Below are 15,195 nucleotides of genomic sequence, written 5' to 3'. Positions count from 1 at the left end.
CTATTTAGCACAAGGGATACATTCCTGGGGAATGAGCCCCACGAGAGGGCATGATAGCCAGTACTTGGGCTGATGTGAGCTTGCTTCTCTGTCAGCAAAGGCTCCTCCTTTTTCTTCAAATTCCCACCCCAGCTTATTTCTGTAACCCCTCTTTCTGTTACCAGGCTGTAGTAAGGTGTATTATGTTCTCCGTAATGTCCCAAGATTTCCAAAAAGCCTCATTTCCATGCTGATATTTAATCTGTTCCCTTAAACTTTTTCTCCAGCAGTTAAAAATCTGCCACAACAATGTCAAGTGCAGAGCTTTTTTAATACAGCAAAGACACCCAATATACTTCTGGGTGTTGCTGCTGCTGGCTGAAGGGTTCAAAATATGTAGTGTGTGCTCCTTTAAGAACAATTGCCATAAAATCCAAAAGAAAATAGGGATAGAAAACACACTAAATTCTTCGAAGCCACTATAATTTTCTTAATCCGTTTCTATTTATTTTATTTAGAATGCGATTACACGGATCAATGTTTATTTTTAGAAGAGTACTAACTGCCCTTTTGCTTATGATTTGTGTTTTCTCATCTACTGATTCCCCAAAGCTCTATAAATGTAGGGTAATTCAAACTACAAAAACAGTATCTTATAACCTAGAAAGTTCTCATGCTCCTGTAACAACTGGCTGTTACCACAAAAGAAAATGAGGAATTTCACCCAGTTGCTGTCAATGGGTTCTTTGTAGTATTTCAAAAAAAGTATTTTTCCCTAAAAATAATAAATAGGAAGAATGTGTTACCAATAAGCCTATGCATTCATTCATCCACTCGCTCTTTGATTTTCACCAACACTCATTTATTCAATAAATACACATTGGCTTATCCAGCTGTTTGGTGAAATACTATACTTTGTTGATACAGCGAATTCTATATTCTCTAGTGTTGAAAATACATTTTCTTCTCAGGGGAAGGTGCTTGTTTTCTGTACCTTTCCTTTCTTCCCATTACATGTGCTTTCTCTCTTGGAAAATCATTTGGGGCAACTGAAAGCAGTCTCAAAATTATAGAATAAATTTTATTTTTTTAAAAAAAAATTTTTTTTAAGGTTTATTTATTTTGGGGACAGAGAGAGACAGAGCATGAACGGGGGAGGGGCAGAGAGAGAGGGAGACACAGGATCGGAAACAGGCTCCAGGCTCTGAGCCATCAGCCCAGAGCCTGACGCGGGGCTCGAACTCACGCACCGCGAGATCGTGACCTGGCTGAAGTCGGACGCTTAACCGACTGCGCCACCCAGGCGCCCCTAGAATAAATTTTAAATATGACCTTGACTTTTATAACTTATGATTATCTGGGAGGAAAAGTAGAGTTTGGACTCTTCCCCACCCCTCCCCTCAACCCCACTACTCTTTTAAGTAGATTAAAATTTATACAATTGTTATACTATAGAAACAACAATTTTACTTGCCATTTTAGTGTTCATGAAAGCCCTACAGAAGTGTGTGATGGGTGGGCAGGATTCTGGAAAACACCTACTTTTCACAGTTAAGTTTTAAACTTGGATTTATAGCACTTTCTGGATAAATGAATTACTTCACAAACAAGAAGCAGCAGAGTTTACAAACCATGCTGTGCTGTGCATTATCTCCATTAGGTATCATTCAGTCCAGGGGGCAGAATGGTGGGCATGGTCTGGAGGACAGAGGACACACAGAGTACGAAGGGCCCTCCATGCAGACCTGTTTCAGGAAACCAAACCAAGCCAAAGTCCAGCGCCTTGTCCACAGCCTTCTTACGTCATCTTTACTCTTGTAAAGCTCCTGACTCCCATCCAAAGTGCCCCGAACATTACAAACCTTAAGTAGAAACTGACCTGATTCCCTAAGAATTGGTGGATTTGAGTGACAGGTAGAAAAATGGCCCAGTTGGAGGCCTTAAAAATGAAATCTAACTTTAAAATATCTCTGAAATGGAACATTATTACTTAAAATTAAACGATAATTTTAACTCCATTTGAGGTTCTGTTACTAAAGTATCAATTCAATCAGTATTTTTTTTAAGTAATTTACTTTCAATCTGTTACTTTTCAATCCACTGAAGGTACTTAAAAACAATTCTGGTTCTTTAATGAACCTAAAATCAAAGTTTCCTCTGAGTTGAGATGTCCTTTTTAAAGGGCTCTACTTCCTTGCAGCAATCTTATTTTTTTTTTAATTTTTTTTTCATGTTTATTATTTGAGAGAGAAAGAGAGAAAGAGAGAGCAAGCAGGGGAGGGCCAGAGAGAGATGTAAACAGAGGATCTGAAGCAGGCTCCGTGCTGACAGCACACAGCCCGATGTGGGGCTCAAACTCCTGAACTGTGAGACCATGGCCTGAGCTGAAATCGGACCCTGAACCAACAGAGTCCACCCAGGCGCCCCATGCAGCAATCTTAATATGGTACAATTAGGTAGGTACTCCTTTGTCATCTGAGAGTTTATTAAATTTTGTTTGCAAATTTATCAACACAGTTTCAAAACTAAAATTACCATAAAAGAAAGTATAAGTTCAATTCCTCAATCCTGGACTCCAAAAGTAAAATTTGGATTACTTACAGTCTTAAAGTCATTTTGTTTAAATATTTGGTGTGGGGTCTAAAACAGAGTTTACCTTAACTATTGTGATAATTGCTAGATGCGAGGTTTCCAGACGGTTAATCAAGAATGGTGACAATGACTAAACACCACTCACTTTATTTAGAACATTTTCTCTCTTATTAGCGCTGACACCGTTATTTCCAATGACAAAATTCTCCTCAGGGAGAGATTGCATGGATTTTATTTGTACCACTGCCTTTTATGTTTTTAAAAGGTAAAACAGAACAGATTAAAACTGCCAAGAGCATATCCGGGGCAAGGCTGAGGAGAAGAAAAACTGGTATTCAAGTATCTAAGTTATTTCATGTGTACAGCACTTTATGGGGAGTTGAATTTTTGCTGGTTAATACATACTGCTTCAATAATGTCTCTAGCTTATTACCTAATCAAAACTCACATGATGAACTGCCGAAATAAACTAAAATCAGGCATCAGGAAATACCAGGAAAAGAAAAGAAAAGCACCTGCCACAGTTTTTCACACACACAAAGTATGCTAGACCCACCATATAACTCAGGGACACAAAGCCGTAAAAGCAACTGATTAGAAAGGATTATAGGCAGTTAATATCATCCAATTCCTGGTTCTGGTGTAAATCCTTTATGGTAAAAGCAAAAGCCTGTGTGTGTGCATTTCCATCTCTACGTGTGTGTGTGTGTGTGTGTGTGTGTGTGTGTGTGTGTGTGTGTGTGCGCGCGCGCGCAGAGAGCAGGAAAGAAGGGAGAACAAGAGGGAGAGGGCAAGTTTATAGACACACTGGAAAAGAAACACACAGAAAGACCCCGCTTCCTATAAAATACACGATGTAGGTCAGTGTGATTTTGGCATTGTGTACTCCATTTTTTGTTTAGCTTCGTATCAATAAGTACTTTGCCAAGCAAAAATTTTTAATATGTAATGACTTAGCACTTGATTTAAGAGTCCGTTCTTGAGATACCAGGGACGGCTCCCCACTATCTTAATATTAGAGAAGCACGACTGTAGCATACGGTCTTTTTCAAATTAAGGAGACACAAATGCTCATGGAAACATGTGGTGTGATGTTAACTCCCACTTAGGAGTTTTGTCACTTTGTTTTGTTTTATTTTGTTTTGTTTTAGGCTTCACACCAGCAAGGAGCCCAACACGGGGCTTGAACTCACAACCCTGAGATGAAGACCTGAGCTGAGATCAAGAGTCTGACACAACCTACTGAGCCACCCGGGCACTCTGCTCACTTGAGGTTTACCAAACAGCTATCTTTCAGGTGCCAGCACACAATATCCTTGTCCTTAAAGACAAGGAGCTAATGTATCTGGCCATACACTATGCAAAGTAATTGGAATTCTTATTTGGATTATCTAAAAAAACCTTTATGGCAACTTAAATTTTAACAAAAATGGTTAGGTGTAACAATAACCATAGCTAATTTTTTTAGTAAGTTTTGTGTTTTTAATATAGACTTTGATTGGAAGATATGTTCATCTTATTATTTTAGGGAATATGTATCAAAAGAGTAGCAAAAATTTGTAACGAAAAAGCCTCAAAGTTTTACCCATCGTCCCCCACAAATATTTCAGCTTTTAGAATGACACTGACTTCCCACATCATCTGCATAAACTCTTCGTTTTCTGACCATGTACTACAAATTACAACTTTACAATATGACATATTGAAAACCATATTTTGATAATTTCCTAATATAAGGTTTTATATATATCAACGATGTTATTTACAGATACATTTTTCCTCAATTTTCTGGCACCAAAGTTGGATTTTTAAAGCCAGAAACATCATTTTTAACTGCATGAGAAACCAATGTAAATGGATTCTAATAGATTTTGATTCTTTAAACTCTAGGTCCTCTGCCTGAAAAGTTTTAAAAACTTGGAATACTTTATGCCTACATCAACTAATCAGACTACACTGACAGTTTCAATTCTGCCATGTCCCTAAACCAGTCATTACAAAGACTATGTACATTCAGCTCCCTGGCCCACCCCTAGATCTGCCTCAACTCTTCCCTCTGTCCCAGAGGGAGCCCCAAGGCATCCTGTTCTTCCTGCACTGTAGCCCTGCTTTCCAATCCCTTGGTTGGCCATGATACCTTAAATGAGTTCTTCCTTTTTTCATTATCAAGCATGTATCAAGTGCCCACTGTTTCCTACACCCTATGTGAGGCACTGCCAACAACTAAGATGAACATCTCTGACTTCAAGAAGTTTGAGAATTTAGGAAGGAAAGTCCCTGGTCTTACTAGCATTCAAGGCCAACCCGTGATACTCAGCTTAGCCCAGGTTAACTCACTCTCCCCAGAATTGAGCCCCAGCTGCTGGTCTGGGTTCTGCTTCAAAAAAGAAAGAAAACAATCCCACCACCTCTGCTTAACCAGGACTATTGTCATCACCTGGTTACTCTGATGCCACTCACTGACATCAACCCAGATGGAGAGTTCACCCACCTTCTGGATGGTACAACCACTCTATATTTGGGTCAATTCTGACCTTTGATGCCTTCTCCCCCTTTCTGCACTGGTCTGCCACTGAGAAAATGGCTTTGACAAGGAAAGCATATGGATTCTTGGAGAATGGAAAGTCATCTAATCACCGAGATCCTATCCATTTTTAACATTTTATGGGGTTCTGATTTTCACAAACCATGTATTTCATTTTGTGGACATGCTATTGTTTTTAAAGAAACATTTACATCTCGGGGCACCTGGGTGGCGCAGTCGGTTAAGCGTCCGACTTCAGCCAGGTCACGATCTCACGGTCCGTGAGTTCGAGCCCCGCGTCAGGCTCTGGGCTGATGGCTCGGAGCCTGGAGCCTGTTTCCGATTCTGTGTCTCCCTCTCTCTCTGCCCCTCTCCCGTTCATGCTCTGTCTCTGTCTGTCCCAAAAATAAATAAAAACGTTGAAAAAAAAATGAAAAAAAAAAAGAAACATTTACATCTCTATCAATTATAATAAAAGTCACTTATTGGAGGTGCTCTTTAATTTCTATCACTTACTGTCTACAACAATGCGATATAATAGACACTATTATGTGATTCGTACACAAAGAACCCTAGAGAGGTATGCAATTTACTTAATACCACACAGTTCCTATGAGGCAGGGCTGAAATTCTAATCCTTGGAAGCCTTACTCCTAGAGTTTTCTCTAAACCACTGAACTATGCAACTTTCCCCATCAGCATACATGACATCATGATTTATGCATCATAAAAGGTATGAGTAGGTCATATGAGTAGGTATGAGAAGCAGTGTCAGAGTTCAGAGACAAGCATGAGTTTTTGCTTTGTGGTTCTTGATGCTATTGCTTATGGAAAGAGTGTAAGCATTCCTGTTTCATTTGGTTTTCCCATCAGACAGACTTGGGTCTGAATCACTTTCTAGTTATAAAATCTTGGGAAAATTACATAACAACAACAATTTATTGGTTGTTTTCTACATGCTAGCCACTGTGCTAAGTGCTTGGCATACACTTTCTCATTAAATTAAATCTTCATAAAAATCCTGACCAAGAGATTATATTCTTCATATTTTAGAGTGGGTAAGACTACAACTGACAAAGTAAGTAGCCTTTCCAAGGTCCAATAGCCAAGGAGTAAACAGACTGCAGTGGAAGGAGGCTTAGGCAGAACATCTTGATGGCACTGTGCCATGAAAAGGTTAGGACTGAATTTGGGAACTAGCACTACCGGCCAGGTGTTACAACTAGTAAGGACCTGTGCTCATTGTCCACCAGTCCAGATGGTTCTCATTCTCTCCAAGGAAGGATAAAGAATACACAGGAAAGAGCGAACAGTGGAAATTGAGAGGTACCAGTCTTATGAGTTGAGTGATGGCAGAAATACTCAGGGATCATTATGACTGGGGTTAAGAACCTTATTTTGAGAACTGGCCTAAGACTTCAGGACTAAACTTTCAGTGAGTAAGTACTGCACATCTTTTCCAAAGTAAGTGTTATAAATCTCTATTCCAAAAGTACTCCAGCTAGTTTTCAAACTGAACTTCCTAAAAAGAGCATTCAGAGTTTTCATTCTTAGTTTTGCACACATTTGACTCTCAGGTCCATCCATATTGGGCCTTAAGTCCATCTTGGGCACCATTCAAGGGGAATGGATTATAGTTACACCTCCCAAAAAATCGCATAAAGGGAGCCTGGGCATGGCCCCATTAAATGATGATAGATATTCAGTAAAGTCAGGGAGAATCTGGATTTTGAGGTAATAATTCTAAGTCAGGCAACCGGAAAGCATTTAAATTAACAAACATGTCAAATAATTTCACTTACATATAATTATTATAGCACAGAGAATGTTCACCCATTCACTTTTATGATATCACACATAAACAGATAACTTTAAAGATGCAAGCTGAGCAATTTTTCAACTTTGGAAATAGTGGCAGTCAATTAAAAATTTTCTGCTTAGAAACAGAAAATAAACTGCCACATACATACACACACACACATAGGTGTAATCTTTTCAATTTTAAGAACTTAAATTTTCAGAAAACTGCCAAATTTACAGGATCACACACTGAAATAAATGGCATGCCAGAAGTTTAATAGTCCGTCCGAACAAAAATATTTTAATGATTCTTGCACTGTACTTTTGAAAATCCTAATATAAGTAAGGCAAGCCACATTACACAAGGCAGAAATAAAAAGGAAATTCGAAAGGCCACAATCAGGCTACACTGCAGAAGTGAGCTCACATTTATCAGCCATGATCAGACACACTTGATACTGAGGAAAATCACTTTAACTCCTAGACTCCATTCTTTGCTCTGCAAACACTGGCAGGCTGAAATGTAAGGCAACTTCAGTAAATAGCATCGCCTAGAGTCAAGTGCCCTGGGTTAGAATTCAGTGATTTGTATTCTGGTCTTGGCTCTAGGCTTAAAAATTGTGAATTATCAGCCCTCTGTCCCCTTATCTGCAAAAGGGTCATCCTATTATTTATTCAATAGATTTTTCTATTCAGGTAGTTGCTAAGATCTTTATGGCACCAATACTTTATATGATGTACCTTTTCTGTACATCCTAAAAAAGAAATCACTTAGGTCTTACTGTACTGAGTTCAGCTTATGTGAAGTTAGTTTGTCCATTAAACATTAGATGCAGTGAATACCACTAACTCATTATGTTCCATTCAAAATATTTTAAGTATTTTTAAAGTATTAAAGTAATTTTATAAATGTCTACAATACTTTCACTCTATCTTAATATTTAATATTTTATTTATTATTAAATATTATAAATACTATTTTATTTATTAAACATTATAAATAACATTTTATGTATTAATAATTTAATATTTAATATAATCTATAATACAATCTATAACATAATATATAATGATAATTAAGTACATACATTGTTTCAATTCTTGTCCTAGAAGATTATAAGAATTCTAAATAAATAGAAAAAGGAAAATGTATTTCAGAAGCCAACCTGAGAATAATGCAACCTCCCGGCTTGAGACTGTGCCTTATATTTTCAAAAACTATAAACTCATTATAAATGTTAAGAATTAAAGCATTACAACTGTCCTCTTCTGTTTTTACACATGAAATCAATTACCCGATTTAATGCTTCAAGACATTCCATTCACTTATACTTTCGAGGTCTCGAGGAAATAAAACTGGGTTATTTTCAAGTGTAAATAAAATACTTTGTTCAACGTCTTTTAGTTTAAAAAAAACAAGCATTCTAAATAGGCACTATCAAAGAGAAACCTTGCTTCATTTTGTATGGCTATTAGTAAATACTCTTTTTCATTTTTAAAACCTCAGTTACACATTCAGTTTTTGAGATGAAGGAGTTCCAATGTAACAGCTAATAGCCTTGATTCCAACTACAGGGCATCAATTAACAGATTGAGTCCACATTGAAAAGAAAACAAAGGACAAAAAAGAGATGAATGAAAAGTAAGGCCACTGAGGATCTCATACGAGAAGAGCTGTCTTAATATCACTTCATAGATTACTGCTTATGAATGGAGTCAGGGCAAAGAATAAAAGTTGTAAATAATGCTGAAGAGATAGGTGACTGTGCTGTTCACGCCAAGATGCTGCTGATCTCTCTCTCCCTCTCCCTCTGCCCCCCCCCCATCCAGGTTTTTTACACCCATATGGAGTGATTTTTTTCCCAAAAATTAGGGGCGGGGAATGATTCCCCTTTAAAAAACTGAAAATCAAGCCCTAAAAGAAGAGGAAATGCTACATTTAGAGTGCTAAGCAGTAATGTTTGACAAAGGACAATATTGTACCCTTGAAGTACCGTGATCTGAACACCTCTTCCCATTCCTTTTGAATTAATTATGGCTTTAGAAATTTGAGTGTAAAGAAATTAAGGAAATAGTAATTTAATATTTCTAGTTTTAAACATTAACAGAAGTAAACAAAATACAGGCATTTGGAAACAAATAACTTGTACTTTATTTTTTACTGTTTTAACTGTTTTAATTCTCAAGATTTCTCTTACTGAATACACAATGTAGACTGTGAAAGAGAAAAGAGTGCTTCATAGATTCCAATTCAAAGAATGGAAAAAACATTTTTTAATCTATTCAATGCCAAGTTTAACATAAATAAAATAGATTAGAAATGCTATCATACCAAATTCCCAAAAGAGGCATTTTAATATGTAGCTACCCAACCGAAGACTCATAGTCTGGCTCTATCATCAAGCACAGAGTTCCCCAAGGATATTCTTTAGCTATTTAGTCTACATTAAATCCATGGCTGTAGGTTTTCAGCTTCTAGAACAGCTTCCTAGAGAAATCAGAATCTTACCTTTACATATCTTCTGCAGACGTTTCTTGGTGCTTTGAAAAGTCCTGAGGTCTATGTCAAACGGCCATTCTCTTGCTCCCAGGGTCTTAGGGGCTTGGAGAAATCCCAACACCTGCTGCTACCACTGAGTGTCGATGCTAGAAAAGCTTCAGGGTTTTGACAGCAGGATCACTGAGCCACAGCCAAAGCTTGGGAAGCCTTAACAACTGAAAGCAAGTGTAGAGGGCAATGTGGTACCCAGCACGGGCTCAATTGTAGCAGCAGGGGAAGGAATACTCCCACCCTCACAAGGGTATAGAGGCAGCCATCAGGGAACCCAGGCTCTGTCAATGGACAGGGCGGAGGAAGTGGAGACATGACCACACAGCACAAGACCCTGGGGGAACGGAACAACTAGCACAGAGCTCAGGTAGCGCTTGAAAAGAATCACCAAAATTCCCCGACAGAACACAAGAAGCAATGGCGAAATGCAACAAAATACATGGAGACAGGCCATTCTAGCATCCCATAAGAGAGCCAAAAACACAGTTGAGGGGGAGATATGGAGCTCTAGTCTAGAAAGAGAAGTAAGGAAGACATATTACAGTATGCCTACTGTGTTTGAGCTTAACAATCTAGTAAGTGACATAAAATTCCTAAATCCTGTCGTTCTAACATTCATATTAAGAAAACTCATAAATACAAAAAAATCACAGGCTGCTAATCCACAAGGCAGCAGATATTAAAAGGCAAAGCTGTCCATTATCAGAGGACAAAATGTAACCGAAGTTTAAACTGAACCTGATTTTAACTTGAGAAATAAAATTGCTTTTTAAATAAGAACAACAAATGCTTTATCAAATATACCACCTCCTATCCTGATGAGATGAGGAAGGCTGAAGGAGGAATTCAATGAGATGAGAGAAAAAGAATATGAAGAAAAAGAAGTGGACACGGAGTGTTCAGAAATTAAAAGAAGAAGGCACAGAAGAAGAGGGAGGAAGAACAGAGGAGGAAGACAGGAAAGTGTGATTAATGTGCTAGGTGTTAATGCATGGTCACATAAACCACTCGCTAAGACTCTCCAGAAGCTGGACTTGATCATGTTCTGTTTTCCAGAGAGCTCCTTCTAGCTTCTTAACCACTTTTCACAGCTCTTCAATGATTCACAAGCACTCAGAGCTCATCCAAAGGAGCCCGCTGAATATTAAATATCAAAAAGGTACAAGAGACAGACCCTAAGACAATTCTGCTTCGAGGAGCTGGATAAAATCAAATAAGGAATGAAATATAAACGCTGACAGAACTTTAATAATTCCTAATATGTGTCAAAATAAAAATAATCAGGTTAATTTAGGAGCTATCATTTTTTCAAGACTAGAAACAAATTAACCATGGGTGCCATTTTATGCTTGTTTCAGAATTAAATAAGAAGAAAATCTGCTGCTTGATGGCGGTTACATGTATGCAATTCTTGACTTCACATATTGACTTACATATGTTTTTAAATTCAAGTTAGCCAAAATATTAATAATAATCTTTTACCTGGGTATCAAGTAGCTGAAATCATGCTGTTTTAGGAAAGGTTGATTTCCATGCCTCACCATATAGATATAGACATATAGTTAATAACACACACAATAAAAGCAGCTCTTGTTGGGCAAATTTACTTACATCCCCTACATCACTAAGGGTCCACCACTTTTATAAAATGAAATAACCCTTAGGCTACATAATACTAAGTACTGCCCAGGCAGCTAGTACTTTAAATTTGAGAGAATTGAGAATTTATGAAGGAAAAGGATGGAGAATCTGAATTTCCCCTTAAAAATATTTTTTATTGTACAAACAGTGCCTCTAAGTTTAGATGTTGGTGTGAACTAAAACTTAATATTTTAAAACACAATATTTTCAGTATGATAGCTTTGGATAAGGAAAGACTGAGTGAGCCATAATGGTGGAAACCAAAGGGAAGTGGACTTTAAAAAAAAATGTATAGTCTGACTTTGAATAAATATAAAACATCAATTACAGTTTGTTTTTCTGACCTATGTTGTCAACCCCACTCATGAAAATCAGTTTCAACAATCTAGCCAACAATAACTAAAACAAAAAAATGTGAGCGAGTAAATGTTGCCAAATGCAAAATGGCAACATGGATTCATTTACAAAACTCTTTAGATTACATGGTATGTCAGGATTATTTTCAGTGGAAATAGAAAAATCAGTACTAGCCATTTAAAAATATATATTCTACTGCTACTGAGTATCTTACTAAAGTAATAAGATCAAATCATCTAAACCTGTGTTTTCCCTGCTGTTAAGCATCACAAGGTGAGAAATTTTTGACAAATGTGCTCACAATTGTATCCCTGTACCTAGTAAGCCTGGAAACACAGCAGGTGCTCAATAACGATTCATTGGCTGAATGGTGGTACCACATGTGAAAAGGCACTAATCAAAAATGTGGCAGGAAGAGGGCACTTAGGAGGACCGTGATCAAGAAAATTTCTTAATTAACAGTTATCTTCCTACATGGCTTGTCAGAGCCTTTATAATGCTACTATAAATTCCTAAACTTAACTGTCTACTTTTTTTTTTTAATGGAAAACCTATTAAACATAGATTAACTATTCTAGGAAAATTTGGCCTTCACATTTGGAAAACTTCTTTCTATATCTTCCAATTGTTTAATGAAAGACATAGGTAAACTATGAATTGGCATATATTCATGTGTGTTCTAAATTATAAGATGGAAGAGAAATACATGTATTTTAAGTCATGTAGTAGTTTTTGGCAAAATGGGAAAAGAAAATTTTAGAGTGAGAACAAGTGAGATACCTCACTCAAATTATTCACTTTACTAACAGAGAAACTTACTCAAAGAAACTACCTTGTATTGGTACATGGATACATTAGCAATGTTAAAGACTAATCTTGTGCAACTATCTGACAAATATAGCCAATATCTTACTAATTTGCTTACATAATTATCTTGAATTGAAAAGAATATTCCTGGCAAGAATTATGCATACTAAATAATTTCTTAAGGTAAAATTCTATAGTCTACTGCTGTTAAAAAAGGAAGTGCTCATTTAGAATTGAAAGGAGGAAAACTTGCTTTCACATACTAAAAAGTCATTTTTTTTAAGTCACTGTGGGTCAAGAGAAAAACAAGAGCAAAAATAAAATAGTGGAAATTACACTGGAAACCATGTTCCATGTACAGAGGTATCTAACAAACCTCAGGATTAGTATCTTCAAGTAGTAAAGCTGGGAACAAATAAGAACTTCATTTATGGAATGGATATAAGGTCACAGATCAGGTCACCAGTGGTAGAACTATGATTCCCCTCTAAAACAACATTCTGGTGTTCAGATTATCCGAGGCCACTTTCCAATGGGCGCCATGTCAGTCCTCGAGAGATCAGCCCTTCCCAAAAGAGATCTTTGCGAACTGGCTCCCCATTTGCCTTATTCACTCACCAGCATCCATTAGCCAACTCCATGCTTTATCTTCAATAGATAAGATACGGCTTCTTCTCGCCATGGTGCCATGAAAAGGATCCAGAAGGTTCCCCTTAAACAACATTTCCTGAGTGACTGCTGCAGCACCAAGAGTAAAGGATATGCCAGGTCAGCCACTTTTCCTTCCCAGCAGTATTAGCAGCAGCAGCAGCAGCAGAAGCAGGAGCAGACCATTTAGACCCAGCTCCTTGCAGGATGCTAGCCAAAGCACTCTTGTTTACTCTACACCTAGACAGAGTTTGCCCGTATGTTTGCACCTTTCCCAGAGTGTCAAAACAGGTGTTTTCCTGTGATCATGCTTAAAAATCTGCTCCCCAAACAAGGTGATAAATACACTGTTACTATGAAATTCTAAGTTTCTAATTCTATGGAAAACATATTCTTAAAGGTTTACTTTATTATGAGGATGCCTTGATGAATCCTTTTAAGAATTCATTCACCCTCCTCGCTCCTAATAAGCAAGTGGATTGCCCTAAAATTTCCTGTTACTGAAAGAAAGGATGTTACTATATAAAATAAATGCCATCGTGCAATTTTGGTCATTTCTTTCCTAATGTTCTATCTGCCTTCCTGGCATAGAATCGCTTTTTGCAAACGCTAATGTTTTCATAATCTTTACAACCCTCCCAACAGATGGGGAAATATTGGGTCTTGTGCTCTTTATTTTACAGAAGAAACAATGACTTCTCTTTGCTTCTATATTTCATTCCCATTTGGATGTTACTGATGAGTTGTTTTTCCTTCCAGTACTGTTCAACTTAACGAGTGGCTAGAATACGGCTGCACAACAGAGTCAAGCAGATAACATTATTAACAAGGCATTTACTTTACTAAACTGATTTATCCAGAGCCAAAATCCTATAGATAGAAAAAGCACCTAGAGATCTTTAAAAAAATTTAAATAGCTCAACCAAGGATAAGTGTAAAACAGATGATTATTTTCTTAGTAAGTAAATGCTATTTACTTACTAAGTAAATAATACTTATAAAGTATTATCATAAAGTATAAAAGTAAAAATACTTTACTTACTAAGTAAATGCTATTTACGTATTAAGAAAATAATCACCAATTAAAGAGTCATAAATATGAGGATACAGAAGCATTGTTCTCTGCACGGTAGAGAATACAAATTCTCAGTGGCAAAAGTGAAACCCTACATTCACAGAATCTTAGTATATGTTTCTTGTCATATTACTACTTCACGTGTTCACCTCATCCTCAAAGCAATAGCAGGAACAATCACTAACACTTACTGAATGCTCCAGGAGTGCCAGGCACTGTTCTTAGTGCTTTACAAGAGTTATCCCATTTAACCTTCTGAACCATTACAGATCAGATGTAATCACCACCCCATTTTGCAAATGAGGAAAGGGAGGCTCAGCCAGGTGCCATCACATGTTCGAAGTCACAGAGCTCACAACTGACTTGAACCCATGGTCACCCAGTTCCAGAAGTGGGGCCCTTAAACAGTTTGCTAAAATCCAACATTCACTTTTGTTTTCACAGTTTTCTGTACTGCAAATGTACCTTTAATACAATAGACACTAGAACATGTTTACATAAAATTATGATTTGATAATAGTTAACATGCATGATGGTAGATATTATGGGCCATGAAAATTCCATTAAGTCCTTGACCTGTATTATTAGGTTCACAACACCCCAAAGAGGCAGATATGCTCCCATTTAGCAGGGTACTCTGGAAGATTTAGGGGCGTAGAGTGCTAAGGAAGTTGCCAAACTCATATGACTACTATGGAACAAATGTCAACTCTGGATCCAGGGAAGGCAGCTCCTGAAGTTGTGGTTTCCCCCTTATGCCTACCCTCCACTGCCTCTCAAAAGCTGATGTCATGTTATCCTTAAAGAAAGGGAGTAAGAAACGTCAGGACTGACCAGAACCCTGGTGGGAGGACGTTTGGCTATTTCTGTCTCTTCTGAAAAACTTAATAATGCATCAAGTATGTCAGCTCATATGATACACAAGTCCACATTCACTTCTCTTAATGGTGTTTACTAACTTAAGGAATTAAATGCAACCTGCGATTCTCACATTTTAATAAAAGTGAAGGACAGGGGCACTTGGGTAGCTCAGTTAGTCGGGTGTCCAACTTCAGCTCAGGTCATGATCTCACAGTTCATGAGTTCGAGCCCCGGGACAGGCTCTGGGCTGACAGCTCAGAGCCTGGAGCCTGCTTAAGATTCTGTGTCTCCCTCTCTCTCTGCCCCTCTCCCTCTTTCTTTCTTTCTTTCTTTCTTTCTTTCTTTCTTTCTTTCTTTCTT

The 15,195-nt window shown here is 37.6% G+C and overlaps 1 protein-coding gene across 15 annotated transcripts in view; it reads right to left on the bottom strand.

Annotated features, from left to right (window-relative positions):
- The window catches only part of MBNL1 (muscleblind like splicing regulator 1), a 209,973-nt gene that overhangs the window by 105,236 nt on the left and 89,542 nt on the right, over positions 1–15,195 (bottom strand). The window contains exons 2-3 of one of the 15 annotated variants that reach the window (XM_040480527.1): positions 12,870–12,989; positions 9,405–9,958 (exon numbers count right to left, since the gene is read on the bottom strand). The exons of 13 other annotated variants lie outside the window; for them this stretch is intronic. Coding sequence is in view for 1 of the 2 variants with exons in the window: in XM_040480526.1 (XP_040336460.1) it covers positions 12,870–12,875 (6 nt within the window). In the remaining variant the exon portion in view is untranslated. The remainder of the gene's footprint in view (positions 1–9,404; positions 9,959–12,869; positions 12,990–15,195) is intronic. One more of the 15 variants, XM_040480526.1, reaches the window with a different exon arrangement.

Source organism: Herpailurus yagouaroundi, unplaced genomic scaffold (assembly GCF_014898765.1).
Source record: "Herpailurus yagouaroundi ecotype Mexico unplaced genomic scaffold, PumYag 159, whole genome shotgun sequence".
Taxonomy (NCBI): domain Eukaryota; kingdom Metazoa; phylum Chordata; class Mammalia; order Carnivora; family Felidae; genus Herpailurus; species Herpailurus yagouaroundi.
Note: the sequence above shows the minus strand (reverse complement) of the source record. Positions and strands in the feature narration are given on the sequence as shown.